This window comes from Branchiostoma lanceolatum, chromosome 11 (assembly GCF_035083965.1).
Source record: "Branchiostoma lanceolatum isolate klBraLanc5 chromosome 11, klBraLanc5.hap2, whole genome shotgun sequence".
Lineage (NCBI taxonomy): Eukaryota > Metazoa > Chordata > Leptocardii > Amphioxiformes > Branchiostomatidae > Branchiostoma > Branchiostoma lanceolatum.
The window spans coordinates 2,398,314-2,415,305 of NC_089732.1; the positions used below are offsets into that span (position 1 = coordinate 2,398,314).

The 16,992-nt window shown below is 41.8% G+C and overlaps 3 protein-coding genes across 10 annotated transcripts in view; 2 read left to right on the forward strand and 1 right to left on the reverse strand.

The window, feature by feature from the left end:
- LOC136444189 (oxysterol-binding protein-related protein 9-like) overlaps positions 1–1,686 on the forward strand; it is a 22,431-nt gene extending 20,745 nt beyond the window's left edge. For all 8 annotated transcript variants that reach the window (XM_066441665.1, XM_066441670.1, XM_066441672.1 and 5 more), the window contains one exon: positions 226–1,686. In XM_066441665.1, coding sequence (XP_066297762.1) covers positions 226–306 — 81 coding nt within the window. In that variant the 3' untranslated portion in view covers positions 307–1,686. The remainder of the gene's footprint in view (positions 1–225) is intronic.
- LOC136444190 (RNA 3'-terminal phosphate cyclase-like) lies at positions 1,359–7,579 on the reverse strand. The gene is made up of 10 exons (XM_066441674.1): positions 7,248–7,579; positions 6,849–6,949; positions 6,284–6,427; positions 5,718–5,841; positions 5,314–5,372; positions 4,831–4,972; positions 4,143–4,267; positions 3,514–3,667; positions 3,096–3,200; positions 1,359–2,678 (listed from the first exon to the last, which is right to left on the reverse strand). The coding sequence occupies exons 1-10, from the start codon at positions 7,296–7,298 to the stop codon at positions 2,586–2,588; spliced, it is 1,098 nt and encodes a 365-aa protein (XP_066297771.1). The 5' UTR covers positions 7,299–7,579; the 3' UTR covers positions 1,359–2,585.
- Positions 7,580–7,590: 11 nt separating this feature from the next.
- On the forward strand, positions 7,591–16,964 carry LOC136445069 (lipoamide acyltransferase component of branched-chain alpha-keto acid dehydrogenase complex, mitochondrial-like). The gene is made up of 13 exons (XM_066442924.1): positions 7,591–7,713; positions 9,061–9,172; positions 9,425–9,500; positions 9,971–10,152; positions 11,231–11,370; positions 12,141–12,243; positions 12,562–12,723; positions 13,068–13,210; positions 14,198–14,428; positions 14,811–14,888; positions 15,248–15,439; positions 15,906–15,977; positions 16,338–16,964. The coding sequence occupies exons 1-13, from the start codon at positions 7,645–7,647 to the stop codon at positions 16,503–16,505; spliced, it is 1,728 nt and encodes a 575-aa protein (XP_066299021.1). The 5' UTR covers positions 7,591–7,644; the 3' UTR covers positions 16,506–16,964.
- The last annotated feature ends 28 nt before the right edge of the window (positions 16,965–16,992 follow it).

Sequence of the window (16,992 nt, forward strand, 5' to 3'; positions counted from 1 at the left end):
CTGAATATCCCATGGACACATGCATGGAGTAGCAGTATTACAGGTATAATGTTTGGGTCATGACTTCGAATTTTAGATATGCTACATGTAAATGATGTTTTTAGAAGCTTTATACAGAATTGCAGTGGCTTTACCATACGTGGAACATTTTAAATAAATCTGAAGATGTACTGAGCCGTCATTATATTTTGTGTGCCAGATGAAAATGCTCCCTTCTTTATGCAGCTCTTCCATGAGGATGGGGAGCAATGGATCTACGACAACCCCTTGCAGAAGCGACTGGAACTGCAGGAGAAGCTGCAATAATGCTGGAACCATGAGAAAGACAATCATGCTACATGTGTATGTTTGAATTAAAGATGAAGTACAGAAAGCAGATGAATATGTTTTTTCACAATATTGAGACTTAGATTTCCACACTAGCCTCAGAAAAGCTTCCAACTACAAGCGATTGATCGAAAAGTGGTTTCAGATGTACAGTTTCGTTTAATAGGTCCTTTTGTTCTACTGTTAGTCAAATCTTGCTTTTCTTGTGGAGAAGTTGTTAGAAAGAACAGGAAATTCTGAACTTGTACAAACACTTGAAATCTACAGTATCTAAAATTTATAAACATAAATGTGAATGATGTCCTCGGTATTAAGATGGTGGTATGTGATTAACCCATACCAAGCCATATTGTGCTATTCCGTGATTGGCACATATGCACTATATTCTGGTAACTTGGAGATGGTGTAATGTGATTGGTCCATCTCCAGCCATGCATTTATGCTAATGAATGTCATATAATGGTGCCATATGATTGGTCAATTTCCCATCATAGTACATGACTGTATTTATAGCTCTGTGATTGGCTGATTCATAAATTTAAGATGTATCCAAATCCGATAAGTCAGTTCCTTACCAACATTCCTATTATTACAATACCAGTAAAAAGGCCTAGGAGGGGGGGCTGACGTAGAATACTGAATTGATGTAAGTTATGTCATACATTGTATGATTTTTTCCCTTGAAGACTGAGAGTTTTACTAAAGGAATAATTCATAGCCGTTTCATACATGATTATGTTATCAGAATTCTATCAAAACTGTTTAACTGTATCAGAAAATGTTTTCTATTAAAATAAAAAAAATTCAACATTGAATTAGTTCAGGTATCAACCAAATGTGGTCAGCAATAACTCACACAACTATCAAACATCATTTGATTGACAGATAAATTAACCAATCAGAACCAAGAACACAATTTTAAGGTAATGAATATGATACTTTATGAATATGTTGCTAATGTAGCAATCTCCGTCAAGCATTTAGTCCATATATATATGTCTGAATTCTCATAACTTACAGAACAGGTCGGCACAGAGCATTAACATATGTTTATTCTTTAATGCTTCCAGTGGTGCAATTTGTGATTGATTGAATAAAACTACAAGTTCAATGAAATGTATGAAGACTGATCACCAGACCAAAAATCTTTCTATGTAGACATCTCTGAACAAAGGCAGAGCAAGTAGATTCTATTGATGGAGTCATTGCTGATTTCTTATGTCAAATATTTATCTTATTCAATTTTGGAGAAAAATGTAATGAATTAAATATATGTGTATTTTGTAGTCAAACAAATTGTATTACTGTATTGAATATTTACTAGTAGGTACTTTTCAATACAAGGCTTATTCTATAGAACTGTTGCAGGAGTGTTTTTGTAATGTAGTTAACCTAACATCACATCTATACACACCTTTTATGCCTTACAAATTCATTTATTTGGCTCCTGGATTTGCCAACGCCTTTTCTCTCACTGAGCACCTTGTTACTAGGGTTTTCCATCTTATCTTCGCCAACTTCCTTTTTTTCTGTCATGCGAAGCAGAATCTGTGCCATTTGCAGAAGCTGTAATGATATCAGAAGTATACAAGAGGTGTTCAAGTCAAGACATCTACTGGATAAGTCTCATTTCCTGGCACCGTCATGTTGTTGATGCCATTAGAACAACAGAACAAAACAACAGAAATGAACCGCATAATACAGCATTCTGTGCTATGTTTTTTGACATGAAAATCAAAAGTGGCATTTCCAACAGGATACATACATGTATGAACCCCTACTCCACTCAATAAGTGTGGTGACACTACCTTTTTGAAGTCCCTGTGGTACATGTAGCGATCATCAGAACTACAGGAGGTGATGAGTGTTGAGACATCTATCTGCTATATATGCATGAGATTTTACTCTCCAAACTGTACAGCATAAGACAAAACTTTGCAGCTGTATTGTTATTTTTTGTGCACATGGCTAGCAAGGTGTCATTTTCAATTTGGTACACGTATACTAGTCTCTACCAGACTAACTACTCCAGGGTTTCACTTGCTGGCAAAATGTCATCTTCACTGTGGACTGACTCTACCGGCTAATCATTCCTTTTTCTGCCGAATTCTCTGATTCATACGCCCGTAAGAGGGCCTGGTGGAGGCTACACGTCTACCCCTTTCTCAACTTCCTGTGGCATTTGTGGTGGTTACACATATACATTGCACAGGTAGCTATTAGCAAAAGGTGATCAGTGTTCCATATTGAGCTGTCCCTCAGCCATATCTATTTTCCATCCCGATGCCCTCACACTCGATGATGCTGGTGCCCGTCTCTGGGTCTCCCTCAGGAGTTACTGTGAACTTTGCCTGCACATGTCACAACATGGAAACAGTCTGAATGAATTTGAAAACAAACAAGTCATCTTCTAAATCATGTCTTTAACACCAAGTGTCTTCATGTAAAAGACTGAATAAGAAAAGAAAGTTCTTTATCAACAACCAAAGGGTTACAACAGCAAACGTTTCAGTGACCCTAAGGGCAATATTAACTGGTTCCACTTTGCACTTCAGCTAAGTGAAACTGCTGCAGTGTGAAGAATGCAGTCCCAAATATGACTGAGTCTATTATACATAAAAGTTATTACAGTGATTCCAAGCTGCAGAGAAAAGCATACTCTTTTAATTCACACACATCAATTAATTCAGCAACAAGTTGAAAGGACTAAGTCGCAGATTATATGAATTACATATATCACTGGCAGCAGTTTCAAGGTCTATACGTACCTTTGTAAGAGTCTCAGCGATGAATATTGCAGTTTTAGTGTGCAGTGTGATCGGCCCGCTTCTCACAGTGGACTTGCCTTTAGCCAGGGCCATGAACAGGATCAACTGGAACACATACATGGATGGATGTTTAAAATGCTCTAATGGACAGATCCTTGCAGGACTTAACAATGAAAACAAGATATGAAATTACTCTCTACACATTTCAGTAGAGAGTACTGTCAATTAGGCTAACAGCTTTTAAGTACTTGCACATTGGAGTGCATGACTTGTCCTTGTCTATCCCCTCTTTCGACTGCCTAGACTCCTGCCTTCTCAAGTACATGTATACCAAAAAGTCCTATAATGTTGTATGTACTAAGACATTAGACAACAGAAGTGCCCCCCCCCCCCCAAAAGGATTATTGAAATGCCCCACCTGGTCCTGTAGATATTCGTCTACACATCCCCCATGTTTGAGGTTCCTCACTAAGACCTGAGCCGCCTTTCTCCCCACATCGTCAGCCTGGACTCCTCTCTTACCCAGGGCTGAACCTCCCAGTCTGCAACCTGTGCTGGTTTCTGCCATGATCCTAACACAGTTTCATGTAAAGTTGAATCAGTTAGTTAACTTTATCTATTTGCATGATAGAATGGTTAGTAGAAGAAAATCCATGACCGGAAGCTAAAAAGAACATGAACTTATACTTGTGTTTGGTATTGCTGAATGAATGAATTGCAATTCACAACTGATTTTTATAGTTACATCTACCATCAAGCCCCCACATACTCGTGCAAGCAAGTCCAACCCCCGCACCACGGGGAACAACAGACGATAAACCTGAGAGTAAGCGAGTGTATCTGTATATAGCTGGTATAACAGCCCTTCCACATATTATACCACACATCATTTCATTGTTTTCTGACTTGACGGATGTATCTTAACATAATGTTTTTTGCTTGTTTTAAAACTCTTTCAAGTAGTGCCTTCCTTGACAAGATTAACATGCATGTTAACACCTCCTGTGGATAGAAGTAGACAGAACAACAGCAATTCCCTTGACTTACACAATGCCATTGCCGTTCCCAAAGGCGGCGTGTCTGGGTTCCTGCACTGCCTCGATGTCGACTGGGACGTCAGGAAACTCTCTCTTGATCAGCGCTGTGGCTGCCTTACCAGCCTGGTGGGCTAGCTGGAGTTAGGTAGAACATAATCATTATAAACTGATTAACATTGAAAGCAATTGTGCTGTCCATTTTGTTAAGATGTCCACATCGGTGTCCACATAAGTACCATATCTGTCCTTGGTGCTGAACATGCATTCCCTTGGCTTCACCATGAAAACCAATGCCAATCATGTAATAACCTAAATAGCAGTCAAAAGACAGAAACAACTGCAGTGGAAAGGTGCATTCTAGTCTCCTACATATAACCCATGCTCTTGCAGTTTGCAGTTTGAAAGCAAGCAAGCTGCTAGTGACTACCATATCTTGCAATCAATTTCCTTGAATAATCTTTGATCAGGTTTGTGGCTGCCTTACCAACTATAGGGACAAGGTGAAGTTATGTAGAATATAGCCATCACTATAGTGAACATTTTAAAAGCATATTGTACTGTCCTTTTTCTGTATATTGTTGAAATACCAGTCAGTGCCATGCCTGTCCTTGGTGCTGAACACACCTTCCTTTGGTTTCACGAAAAACAACTCAAATAACATCATAACCAAGAGCAATAAAAAAAAAACCTCTACTGACCTTGACAGGCAGTGACCCAGCAACCCATGACCTCCCTGTGACCTTTGTGATTTGACCCCTGTCCATGAGGTCGATGGGAGAAACCACTGCTACAGGAGAGGTGGTGATCCGGACTTCCCCACCACCCTTTGGGTAGTAACCTCTGGGAACAGGATATAAACACTTGGTATCAGCTTCAGCATAGTTTATCTGATGCACAACCTTGTATTCTTCAGTGCCAGCCATAGTATTAGCTGTTATGGAAAATGCAGTCTACCTTTAAGAGACCATACCAAACTGAAGTTGTGCATGTACCTAACATGGCATGCATGCAGAACTAAAAGGCTAGACCTCGAGTTAAATCCCAAAGAAGGTTGACAAACCCTTGGAGCACTGTGGCGTTATACCTACATGTATGCTTTGCCTGAATCATGCCTGAATGTATGTGTATTCACTTTAAATATTTTGTTTTCACCTAAGTATCCAGCATTTTTTGAGTCTTACCTTCTCTTGATGTCACATGTGTACTTTACTCCCATCTTCTCAGCTATCGGTCCAAACACCTGCAAGGCAAGGGTGAACATAGGTCAGTTACTTTCCTTTAGACAGTGTATGAACAGTTTATGGCTTTTCTAAAGACTGAATAACATGAAATTTACAATTCCATGTAATGTAGGAGGGTAACCTAGTTTTTAAAGCACAATACAAATTTACTCAAGCAACCGTACAAGTTAACAATCATGACCATTTACAAAATCTATCCAGTTGCTTGAGTAACTTCTGCATTGCATATCTTACTATCTGGATGTCTAACCTTCATCAACGTACCTAGTTGCTAATACTTTTAGATACCAGCTATTTTGAATGGGCTTTGTTTGGCTACATCCAAAACGAAACGCATGTGTTACCATGGTGGTGTAGTCTATCTGAGGAGCAAACTCAGCGTTGGTTCCTCCCTTCAGCGTGAGCTGGGCGGGGCCAGGGGAGAACAGCAGGCAGGGGACGGACACCTGCATCAGCAGGCAGATACTCCTGGAAAAAAACATGACAGATTCTAGTGTTAGAAAAGCCATGATTGGCATGAATTGCTATCCTTAGCCTGTGTTACACAACCTCTCACTGCCTAGGACTGATTGGGCCTTCTCCCCAAGGCTTGCGGCCGTACACACATGCAGGATTAGGATGTTTCTAATTCTTCTGGCTTAGAAGTGTTGGCCATTAACCTTTAAGACTACAACCTGATCAGTGGAAGGGCTGCTTTGATAAATTTGATTTTTAATTCATAGTTTGATACAGTTGCATACACAGGTATGACTTATAACTTCAGAAAATCTAAAGTTCTGACTCCACTAAGTTCAAGCAATAAGCATGGCAGGTATTGCGTCCCTAGCAAACACCCTATAGAGCAGGCAGGTAAACCTAAATGTTTACAATCATTCAATTCGAAACAAAACCAACATGCACATACACTTACCCTGCCGTATGTGTGTCAGCGAGGAAGTTCCCCCCCTGGATCTGTCCCGGAGTGAAGCTGATCTCAGTGGACGAGACTTTGCCTCCCTCCAGCTTTCCTCCACACAAGTCCCGCACCAGCTCGATACCACTCAGGTGCTGCGGTCTGGGGAAGAGGTGATCAATGTGTGGGTGCCCAAGGGGTGTCTGTATTTGATACATTTGATTATCAAATTCCATGGATCCAGAGGTTGGACTGATTCAAGCCCGACAGACAGGATCTGGTTACAATTTTTTCCTTTGAATGGACTTACTATCAGTATTAAGCCTTCAGTCCTGTGTATAGGGGAGCCTAAGGTGTTAGACCTTCAGAGTAGGGATGATGGCTAAGTGGCTATACAAGTCAATATCAGCACTGACTCTGCCACATTGCTCTGAGCTACTGAAAAAGCTTTTGGCTAAATCGCCTTATTAGATATAGAGAAAAACCTGCTTTGACAATTTCTTTTTAGAGTGCACAAACTGGGTCTCAGAGCTGCCAGGATTTGAACCTGAGATTTTAAATTAAGCTTGAACCTCAGACTGACCTGAGCCCAGGGGTGCTGCGCCCTGCCCGGATGTTGTTGACTCTGATTGGCTGAGACAGTAGACAGCTGAGAGCCGTGGCATTCCTCAGGATCTGCCCTCCCTGGGGGAGGGTGGAGGGAGGGAATGAATGAATTATAGATAAATGAGCAAATGAATGAATGAAATGAAAATGAATGAAAGGATAGGAACATTGAGGGATGGGTGAGGGACAACATGTTCAATTTTCTAGAATATTAGCTCTCCTGGATATCCATTTATGCACATTGAAAGGAACTTGAACATTCTTTTAACAATGGTAAACCTCAAGTCTATTGCAAAAATGAATGCAGACGTTATGTAGAAAAACTAAGATATGAGTAGATCTAGAATGGACATCTTGTAACGTAACCTGTACTCACCCCTTCAAGATAGCTGCCATCAATAAGGATAACGTTCTTAGCCGCTGCCATTTTCCGGATACCGCAATGCACCGGTACCGCCCTCCTAGTAACGTTTACAATTCCTTGCAGGCTAACAAATTGTGCCAACTCCAAAAAAACGCTAAAACGTCTGTTACGTTAACCAAAATCAAACTCTAACTTTAGACAACATTCAGTTCTTCATTCCACCGTTGCTGCTACTTGGTCTCTTTCTTATATCCGCTTAATTTGGGCTATAAATACACCATTGCAATCATTTGTGCAACTCTGCAACACGTTAGCAGCCGACAAGGTCAGAGGTTAGAGGTGATATAGAGTTGAAAGGTGAAAGGTTCACACACATGCGTGGTAGCGTTTCTGGAATCGTGGTGTGGAGATGGCGGGTCGTGTGTTTTTGAGGTCGTCTTTGCGGATTTGTCCAAGAATTGGGAGATATCGACATCAGGTAAGTACAGCTTTAGTAGATCATAACAAGGCAGTGCCACTTATCAGTCTATAAAGGTGTGACGTGGCTTTTTTATGTGGTCACAAAGTGATCGGTCATGGGACAGACTGCACGTAAACGTTTGGCAAGACACGTAGCTTTGAAAGCTGACTAAGATACCAAATTTGAACGAAACTCATGATCAGGTCATGTGTGTTGTGGCCGTGTAAGGCTCGCATAAACCGTGTATTGTTGTTTGTTTGTTTGTTTGTTTCTGAGAGACACATCTCCGATTTCGTGTCACAGCAGTCACACGTGACACTGGGTACGAGAGGGACACACCTCTGAAATGCCTTCTGATTGACCAATCAGAGACGTTTGTCGGGGGTCACGCGGGAAAGTAATGATGTTGTAAACTTTTGACCTAGAGCTGTGTGTCCACTTTGGTTGGGTTTTTGGCATAATAACCCAAGGAATGAATTTAGATGATTATTTTTTTAGCATCTATGTAACCACTGCAAGGCAAGTTGCTAGGTTGTAAACCTTGACCAAAGAAAGAAATATTTTGTGGATTTCATCAAGACAATGAGGTTTAAATCAAACCCCCTTGATCAAAAATTAAGCCCTCTTTAGGTATTCTACAAGCAGAGGTTTCAGTTGGGGACTAGGAGTAGCCATGGTTTGTTTTCATCACAGAGAGAGACAGACGAAAAAATATCACAGCCTCTCCTAGCACCTAACTGAGTGAAACCTTAGCCGTGGCGACTCTTTAATCGGGTATATTTTGCTGTATGTCTAAAGACTCTTTTACATTACCCTCACAAGAGTCGTGGAAAGATCCATTGAAAAATCTACACCCCATCCATCCGCTGCGCGATAGTTGCTTCCCCGCCAGGTTTCTGGGTGTCCCTAGCTTCCTTGCACCCTTACCTATCATTCCGCACCCGTACGAATCCCAGATCACCCGTAATATATCCACAGCGCGACCATTTGCGAACAATCCCCCACGTATCGCTCCCTCAGTTCAACCGCGCAGCCATCTTGTTTGAGGTCGGCGATGTTCGGAAGGTTCGGAAGATTTCCGACCGTTTCCGGAAAGCGCTCGGAACGTCGTCGGGGGATCTTCGCTATCTTTCCGGAAACGGTCGGAAATCTTCCGAACCTTCCGAACATCGCCGATTCTGTGGATTCTGTGAGACCAGACGGTGTGTTATGCCAAAGGGCAGTTACACCAGTTAGACAACACTGGCGCAGATTCACAAAAGAGTAAGGAAAACATGAGACAACTCTTTCAGAAACTACTGATAAATGTCATCATTCAGATTGTAAACATACTGACAATACTGTGCTTGCCACATGCATTATTAGGTTCCCAGACTGTACCACTGTGCTTCGGCCAGACCTGCAGCTACAACCAAACTCTGCCAGGGGGAGCTTCTGCACAGACAGACACATCTCAGGCATCTACAAACTTCAGCAGGTAAGGATACGTATTTAACAACTCTCCATCATAACAAGCTTAAAAGTATATCCATCTAATCCCATGTTAGAAATTAAAGTTGAGGGATCAGTATTTTTTCATACATGTATTATTAAAGTAACCACATTGTATTCTCTGTAAAATGTTTTGACAAACCAGTGAGCTATTTTATCATGTTTTTGTATGAATAAAATGTAACCCAAAGTTGGGGAAACTAAATGTTGATATTTAGGTTTTGTGTGTCTTTTTCAGCCTGCTGTGGAGAAATTGTACAGTTCAAGTTGTCAGACATAGGAGAGGGCATCGCTGAAGTCAGCGTTAAAGAATGGTGAGTGCATAGATCTCTTCTTTATTCCCTGTCTTGGCAAGTGTGTTGGGGTCTTTAACATGCAGAATTTTAACACCGGAGGCTTAAGCATGAAGGCTGCCCCATTCATAAGACAGATGGCTTGACGTCCCCTTCGAAAGACATATGCAATTTTTAACAAGTGGGGTCTTGATCCCTCTGGATCCGCGAGGTATGATCTATATGGAGAAGCAGCATATACTTACACAACTGGGAAGTAAACATGACACTTATGAGTAATGTGTAATTATTATTTTTGAACTGCTGCCCACTGTCCTAGGTATGTCCAGGTAGGAGACAAAGTGTCCCAGTTTGACTCCATCTGTGAGATCCAGAGTGACAACATGTTGAATTTTATGTTTCCATTACTTAATCCCACAAGACACTGATGAATCTCTTCAACGACAAGACATTCTATTCTAACTTATTTGAATATCTGATTCCCGTCCCAGGTACGTGCAGGTAGGGGACAAGGTGGCCCAGTTTGACTCCATCTGTGAAGTCCAGAGTGACAAAGCTTCCGTCACCATCACCAGCAGGTATGACGGCATCGTCCGCAAACTGCACTATGAAGTGGAGGACATCGCAGCCGTGGGGAATCCACTGGTGGATATAGAGACAGCAGGGGAAGGGGGTGAGTTGTAGGCTGTGTCTGTTTGTTGGTTGGTTGGTCAGTTTGTTTGAGGATCGTCCGCAAACTGCACTACGAGGTGGAGGACATCCCAGCCGTGGGGAATCCGCTAGCGGATATAGAGACAGCAGGGGAAGGGGGTGAGTTGTAGGCTATTTTTGTTTGTTTTTTGTTTGTTGGAAGACATTGTTTGCAGACTTCTCTATGAATCGATGTGGAGGACATTGCAACTGTGGAGACTCCATGGGTGGATATAGAGATATAGCCGGAGAAGGGTGTATGTTATAGGCTGTGTTTGTTTGTCAATTTGTTCAAGCATTATCGGCTACAAATGTAGCTTCATTACAAAGTGGAGGACATCGCAGCCATGGATGCACCGTTGGTGGATATAGAAACAACCCTGTCTAAAAGTCCTAGCTAAAAGCCAGGCTGGAGAAGGAGATACATGTGCAAAGATTTGGCTGAAGTATATGATAGTTCTTTCATTTGTGTGTTTGACATAAGCTATTTTAAGGTAGTATTGTAAGTTAGTATTGTAAAGCAAATAGCAATGAGGAACAAAGGTTGGGCAGTTTCCAATTTTTATGTTTGTTGTAAGATATTGAGACAGTTGGAGGAAGAAGTAACAAGAAATATGAAATATACTTAGTTTACTGCATTTCTTTGCTTCTTCTCTATTTGTTGTGTTCCTCTTTAGATAGCTACCTGGTGTTAGATGTAGAGAGAGGTAAGTAGAACGGAGGCAGGGAGATGTAGCTTCCCTGTTTGTGTGTGTGTTTGCTTGCTTCTATGTCAGGTTTTTATGCTTGTCATCACCCAATCTTACAGGGTATTGTATTTTTTCTGGGATCAAGCCATTTAAAATTTTGTACGTGACAATCTTGTACTGCTTCAATCGAATGCAAAAATAGTTATTACCAATTATCTCAGCCATCACAACACATCTGGGAAACAAGAGCTAAGCGAGCCCTGTTCCTTGCCTCACAGAAGACAGAACTGTTACTACCAGCTGAAAAATAGTTTTCTGAAAGCTAGAAATGCAAGATGACAATGATAATGAGCTCTGTTCCTCACCTTACAGATGACAGCGCGCAGTCAGAAGTGACCAGTGACACATCCTCCTCAGATGAAGACTCGGACCAGAAACACATGCACCAGCAGGTCAAAGGTCAGAAGGTCATGGCGACACCAGCTGTCCGTAGACTCGCCATGGAGAACAAGGTTGGTTTGTTTGTTTGTTTTCCGTCAGTGAATGTCTTTGATTACTGGGTATGTTGTAAACTAAAAGTAGTCAAGTCAAGTCAAAGCCTTTATTTTACTTCGAATGCTTGTTCGGCCATAATATGGCCGCTTTTCGACACGGTCGAAGTGAAACGGAGGGGCAGGAGTCACGGTACAAAAATAAACTTAACGTAAACTTAACGTAACCGATATCAATACAATCATAGAAAATACATCAAAATAAATAGTTGAATAAGTAATTAGATAAATAAATACATGAATACATCATAATACATAATTAAGTCATTAATCCGTTATCCAGTCCATATTTGCACTCAAGGGCTAATTATGTAGGCAATAGGATAACATGAGAGCAGAAGGCTGGGAAGAGAATCTGACTGTATTCAATCTATAAAACTGTGTGTACCAAGGTACAGACTCTTCAGTTTCTGTCAGTTAAGGTCTTTGGTTACATACAACAGAAGGTTCATTTTAAAGTAAAAGGGAAGCAAAATGATAAGATGAAGGCAGAAGGCTGGGAGGAAAACTTAAATCTGACTGTATTCACTTCCTAAAACTTTGTGTACTTAAACTTTTAAAGTCTTCCTTCTCAAAGTCCGTTTTCACATTGATCTTTCAGCTGAGAAATAATTTTTTTTTAAACTTTCAAACTAAAGGCACAGGTTTTTAGTTAATGAATTACTCATCGACACTGATGTTGTTACTACTGTTAATACTCAAAGGCAATATTTGTGTTTGACATTTAATAGCTTGACCTATCAGAGGTCCTAGGAACAGGCAAGGATGGGAGAATACTGAAGGAAGACGTCCTCAACTTCCTGGCAGGAACTCAGCCGCCTAAAATTGATCCAGGTGGGCTTCTATCTATTGTATCTCTGGGTTTTAATCTCTATCTGCCTTGCATTAGGTTATGGTTTTACCTGTGTTTCTTTGTCAGTAAACAGGATAACAGAAAAACACTGAATTTAGAAGTTCTTTTTTGACAAGCAGAATATGAGATATGTAACATGTACACACATACAAACGCATGCTTACTGACACACATGCAGCCACATATACACAACAACACACACACACGTGCACACACAGTTGCTATCCTCTAAACAAAAACAAGCACCTTTTGAGGTAAGATTTTTCTGTAATGTACTCATAATGTTTACTGTGTTTCAGATGTGAAGCCGTCCCTCACCCCAGCAGCACCCTACTACCCCACCCCCGAACTCGTCCCACCCCCTCCCTCTACCTCTCCCCCTCCCCCTGCCCCACCCAAACCCCTCCCCGTGGTTGCCGTGCCAACTGTGGTGGGGGAGGACAGAGTCGAACCAATCAAAGGTAGGTTGGGTTAAATATGACAGTATCAATTTTCACTTTAGCCACCACTTTATAGCCTGAGTAAACCCGCTTATAACATCCCTCCCACTAGTCATGCTGATAGGTCAAACATAGTCTCTACCAGACTAACTACGCCGGCTATAGGGAGAATATTTGCCAGGGTTTCACTTGCAGGCTCCTAGGATGGCAGATTAGACTCTCTCTCCATAGCCGACTCCTTTAGCATACAATTAACCCTATTTGGCCAATTTCTACTATTTTCCCAGCGATCTGTGGGGCCTGGTAGAGGCCAGACGTGGGAAAGTCAGCCCTATGATTTTGCATGATTTTCTATATGAATATAGAATACAACATGGTGTATTCCATATCGCCCGAAGTACCAGCCCGACCGCGGGTCGGATCGCCCGACAGCCAAAGCCTGGAGGAGGATCCGACCCGTGGGAGGGCTGGGACCAAGGGTGATTTAAGTAGAAGCCTGTGTGATACTGTAAATGCATTTAAGTTCGCGTGGGGTTTTTTTCGCGCTAAGGAAAAAATTGAGTGTTCGCGGTGGTTTTAAGTTTGCGGCAGCGTTATAGTCTCATACTGCTACAGTTTGCAGTGAAATGGTCGCCGCGAAAACCGCAAACATAAAACCACCGTGACATTTCAGCATTTACAGTATCTCACCAGGTCCGGAACACCCCTATCAAACGTTATCACGGCCTAGGTATGACATAACGTCAAGTACATTGTGCATGACTCTGATTACACCTTTCTTTATTTCTCTTACCTTTGCAAAATCGTGAACAATGGCTGGTGAATCATCTAGTGGGTCAGTTGATGTTGTTTATCCACTTATTTGTTTGTATGTCCCCATGGCGCAAGCGGTAACGCAACCCCACTGTTTCGCCATCTGGATCAAATTCCGTGGATCCTAGGGCCCGAGTTCGGTCCTAAGATCCTGAGCTCGGACATTTTGTAAGGGATTGCATTTGTCATTTTGGATGGTCACATAAAGCCGGCGGCCCTGTGTATGAGGGAGCTTTAGGCATAAGCCTCAAGCGAAGCCGCATTGCACTACTACTAGCTTCTTGAAAAAGCATCATGCTTTACCTCAGTTGAGGATGCCTGCTTTTTAATGTATTGTTGTGGTAGACCTTACGAAAGTCTCTGTACTTTTGTTGTGTCCATAAAGTTGGTTGTTTATATCACACACAAAAATGTAGGTACAGAGGTAAAAGTTTAGGTGAAAGGTGAAGTTTCAAATTTCAAGGTATAAAATAACCAGAAAGACAAAACTAGGCCATTTGAAATGAGAGCAAAGAAGTTAAAATTTAGAATGAATAATAACAATATGACTTTTCTATCATCTAGTCAAAAAAAATTAATTAGACTTTTGCCAAGAATTTAATTGTTTTATGAAAGCTTCACCTAAACATTTTAGATTAATGTTTGACATATTGAATCAAAGTGAGAGTGCTCCCATTGTTAGCAAATGAAAGTGAGAGTGTTCCCATTGTTTGTAAACAAAAGTGAGAGTGTTTCCATGGTTACAGGGTTCAGGAAGGCAATGATGAAGTCCATGACGCTAGCTCAGTCCATCCCACACTTTGGTTACTGTGACGAGGTGGACATGACAGCGCTGGTACAGCTGAGGGCGGAGCTGAAGAGGGCTGCGGAACTGTACGGAGTCAGGTTATCCTTCATGCCTTTCTTTATCAAGGTAAGTCTTCAAAAATCTTTTCAGTACTTAACAATATGATACAGTAGTATACAGTGTTGAGGATCAAAGAATTTCTCAATTATACACTGATAGTCCTCGATTGCTTTCAAATCGTTTTGTAAAAATTTGACTTTAAAGACATTTTCCATTGTAAACCATCACACAGGATGCTTGAATTTTAGTCCAGCTGTGGTCTTTTGCACCCCAAGTTGCAAGGAGTCATTATCTTTCTGAGCGTTACCCTGTGTTTCAGAAGATCTGCACCTCAAGCATGTTTGAGTACCCGGCATACAATAGGCTAAGAAGACCAGTGCATTATGTCCTAATACTATTTTCAGCATCTTATCAACATTACACAAATGTATGCTTCATTCCCATCCAGGCTGCTTCCATGGCGCTTCTACAATATCCAGTCCTGAATGCAAAAGTCGATGAGAAGTGTGAAAACATCACATATAAGGTAAGTCAGATGATCAGTTGTTATTACATGTTATTACATCATGCTGCAGCAGCTATACTATTCTTATAACAAAAGGTAACGGTAAAGGTAGTCCCATAGCCTTTTTGAAGCCCAAGGGACAGTGGGTTGTTACCCACTGTGTCTAGGGCACAGTATTGGAAGGTGGAGCCCAGCCCTCTCCTTCCACCGCCTTTTACCTCCCCCAACAAAGTCAGGAGTTTATCCTTTACTGTTATGTTTGTTCATTGGCACCTTTGTGAATTAAACAACTTTTTGGTAGTTGAATTGTGGCTTACTTGGTATTTCTGTCACCATAATGGCTGTTACACTGCTTTTTGATTTAAATTATCATTTTACAGGCTTCTCACAATATCGGCCTGGCCATGGACACAGCTAACGGTCTGGTGGTGCCCAACGTGAAGAATGTTCAGTGCCTGTCTGTGCTGGAGGTGGCTGCAGAATTAAACAGGCTTCACAATCTGGGCCTGCAGGGCAAGCTTGGCACCGAGGACCTCACAGGCGGTACCTTCACACTGTCTAATATAGGGGCAGTGAGTATGATCATTTCTCTATTGCTTGTTGTTGTTGTTTTTTTTTGTTATGAAGAGTGGCCCAGAAAGCCCAGCCTCTGTGAAGCTGAAAGGGCAAAATACATGGGGATGACCACTTAAGTTGGAGGATGGGTTAACAAAATGTGGAAAGACTTCCACCTCCTCAACCCACAGGACAGAGGCATATGGTAGTCTCCCATCAAGCCGTGACATCTATGCACAATCAAATTTAACCTTCGCGAGACGGGGAACAACAGACGGTATATGGTTGGCCCATTCCTCACAGTGTAATGCGATACTGTCATTGGCTAATTCCTTACTGTGTTGCAACATTGGATTGCTCAATCTTCACTGTCTGATGCCTCATGATTGGTCCATTTCAAACTGAAAGATACAATGTGATTGGCTGCTTCCTGAGCATCATGAGAGTCTTAACCAATGGTATGTCATGTTTACTGTGTTCCAGATTGGTGGCACCTATGCCAAGCCTGTCATCATGCCTCCTGAAGTTGCTATAGGAGCACTGGGCAAGACGCAGGTGAGAAGAACTCTAACATATGATAGTCTAGTAATTAGTATGATTTATAAATTGGGATACATAACAATGTAAGTTTTTGACAAAGTTTTTTTTTTTTTTAAAGTTTAAGTCCTTCCCACACCAGATGGTGCACGTAACTACAGGTAGTCTACTGGTAGTAGTATGTGATCAACTGTCATACTCTTTCCCAAATGCTGAGTACTAACCAGAGAAAGCTGTATGTACCTTTGGTATGACTCACTGGGGATCAAACTCACAACCTATGGAATGCGGAACACTCTACTCGCTCGGTCATTGCACCAGTGTTAATCTCAATGTAAGGCCATTTCTCATTGATTTTTGTTGCCCTTTGACCCCTAGGTGTTGCCCAGATTCAACACCAGTGGTGAGGTTTACGCTGCTCACATCCTGGTCGTCAGTTGGTCAGCTGACCACCGCGTCATCGACGGTGCCACCATGGCGCGTTATTCCAACCTGTGGAAGTCGTACCTAGAAAATCCAGGAACCATGATGCTGCACCTCAAGTAGGAATAGATAGGGGGCCTCGTGAAACCATTGAGAAATTGATATCACTGGGATTGTCAATGGCAGGTTTGTCAAAGTCCAACACCTGAAAGTCACTGGTAAAATCCCGGAACCATGATGCTGCACCTCAAGTAGGAATAGATAGGGGGCCTCGTGAAACCATTGAGAAATTTAAATCACTGTGATAGTCAGTGGCAGGTATCTCAAAGTCCAACATCCTAAAGTCAACTTAAAAACCCTGCGTCCATGTTGCTGCACCTCAATTAGGAATAGGTAGGGGGCATTGTGAGACCACTGAGAAATTGATGGCAGTACGATGGCTGATGGCGCGTTTCTCACGTTCCTCCAAGTCCAACTTCTGAAAGTCTTACATTGATAATACGGCCTCCTTTTTGTTGCACCTCAAGTACAAATAGATAGGAGGCGTCGCAAAACTGTCAGCCATACAAGGAGGTCCAAGGAATGCCCCCCCCCGTACTTCGGTTGTTAG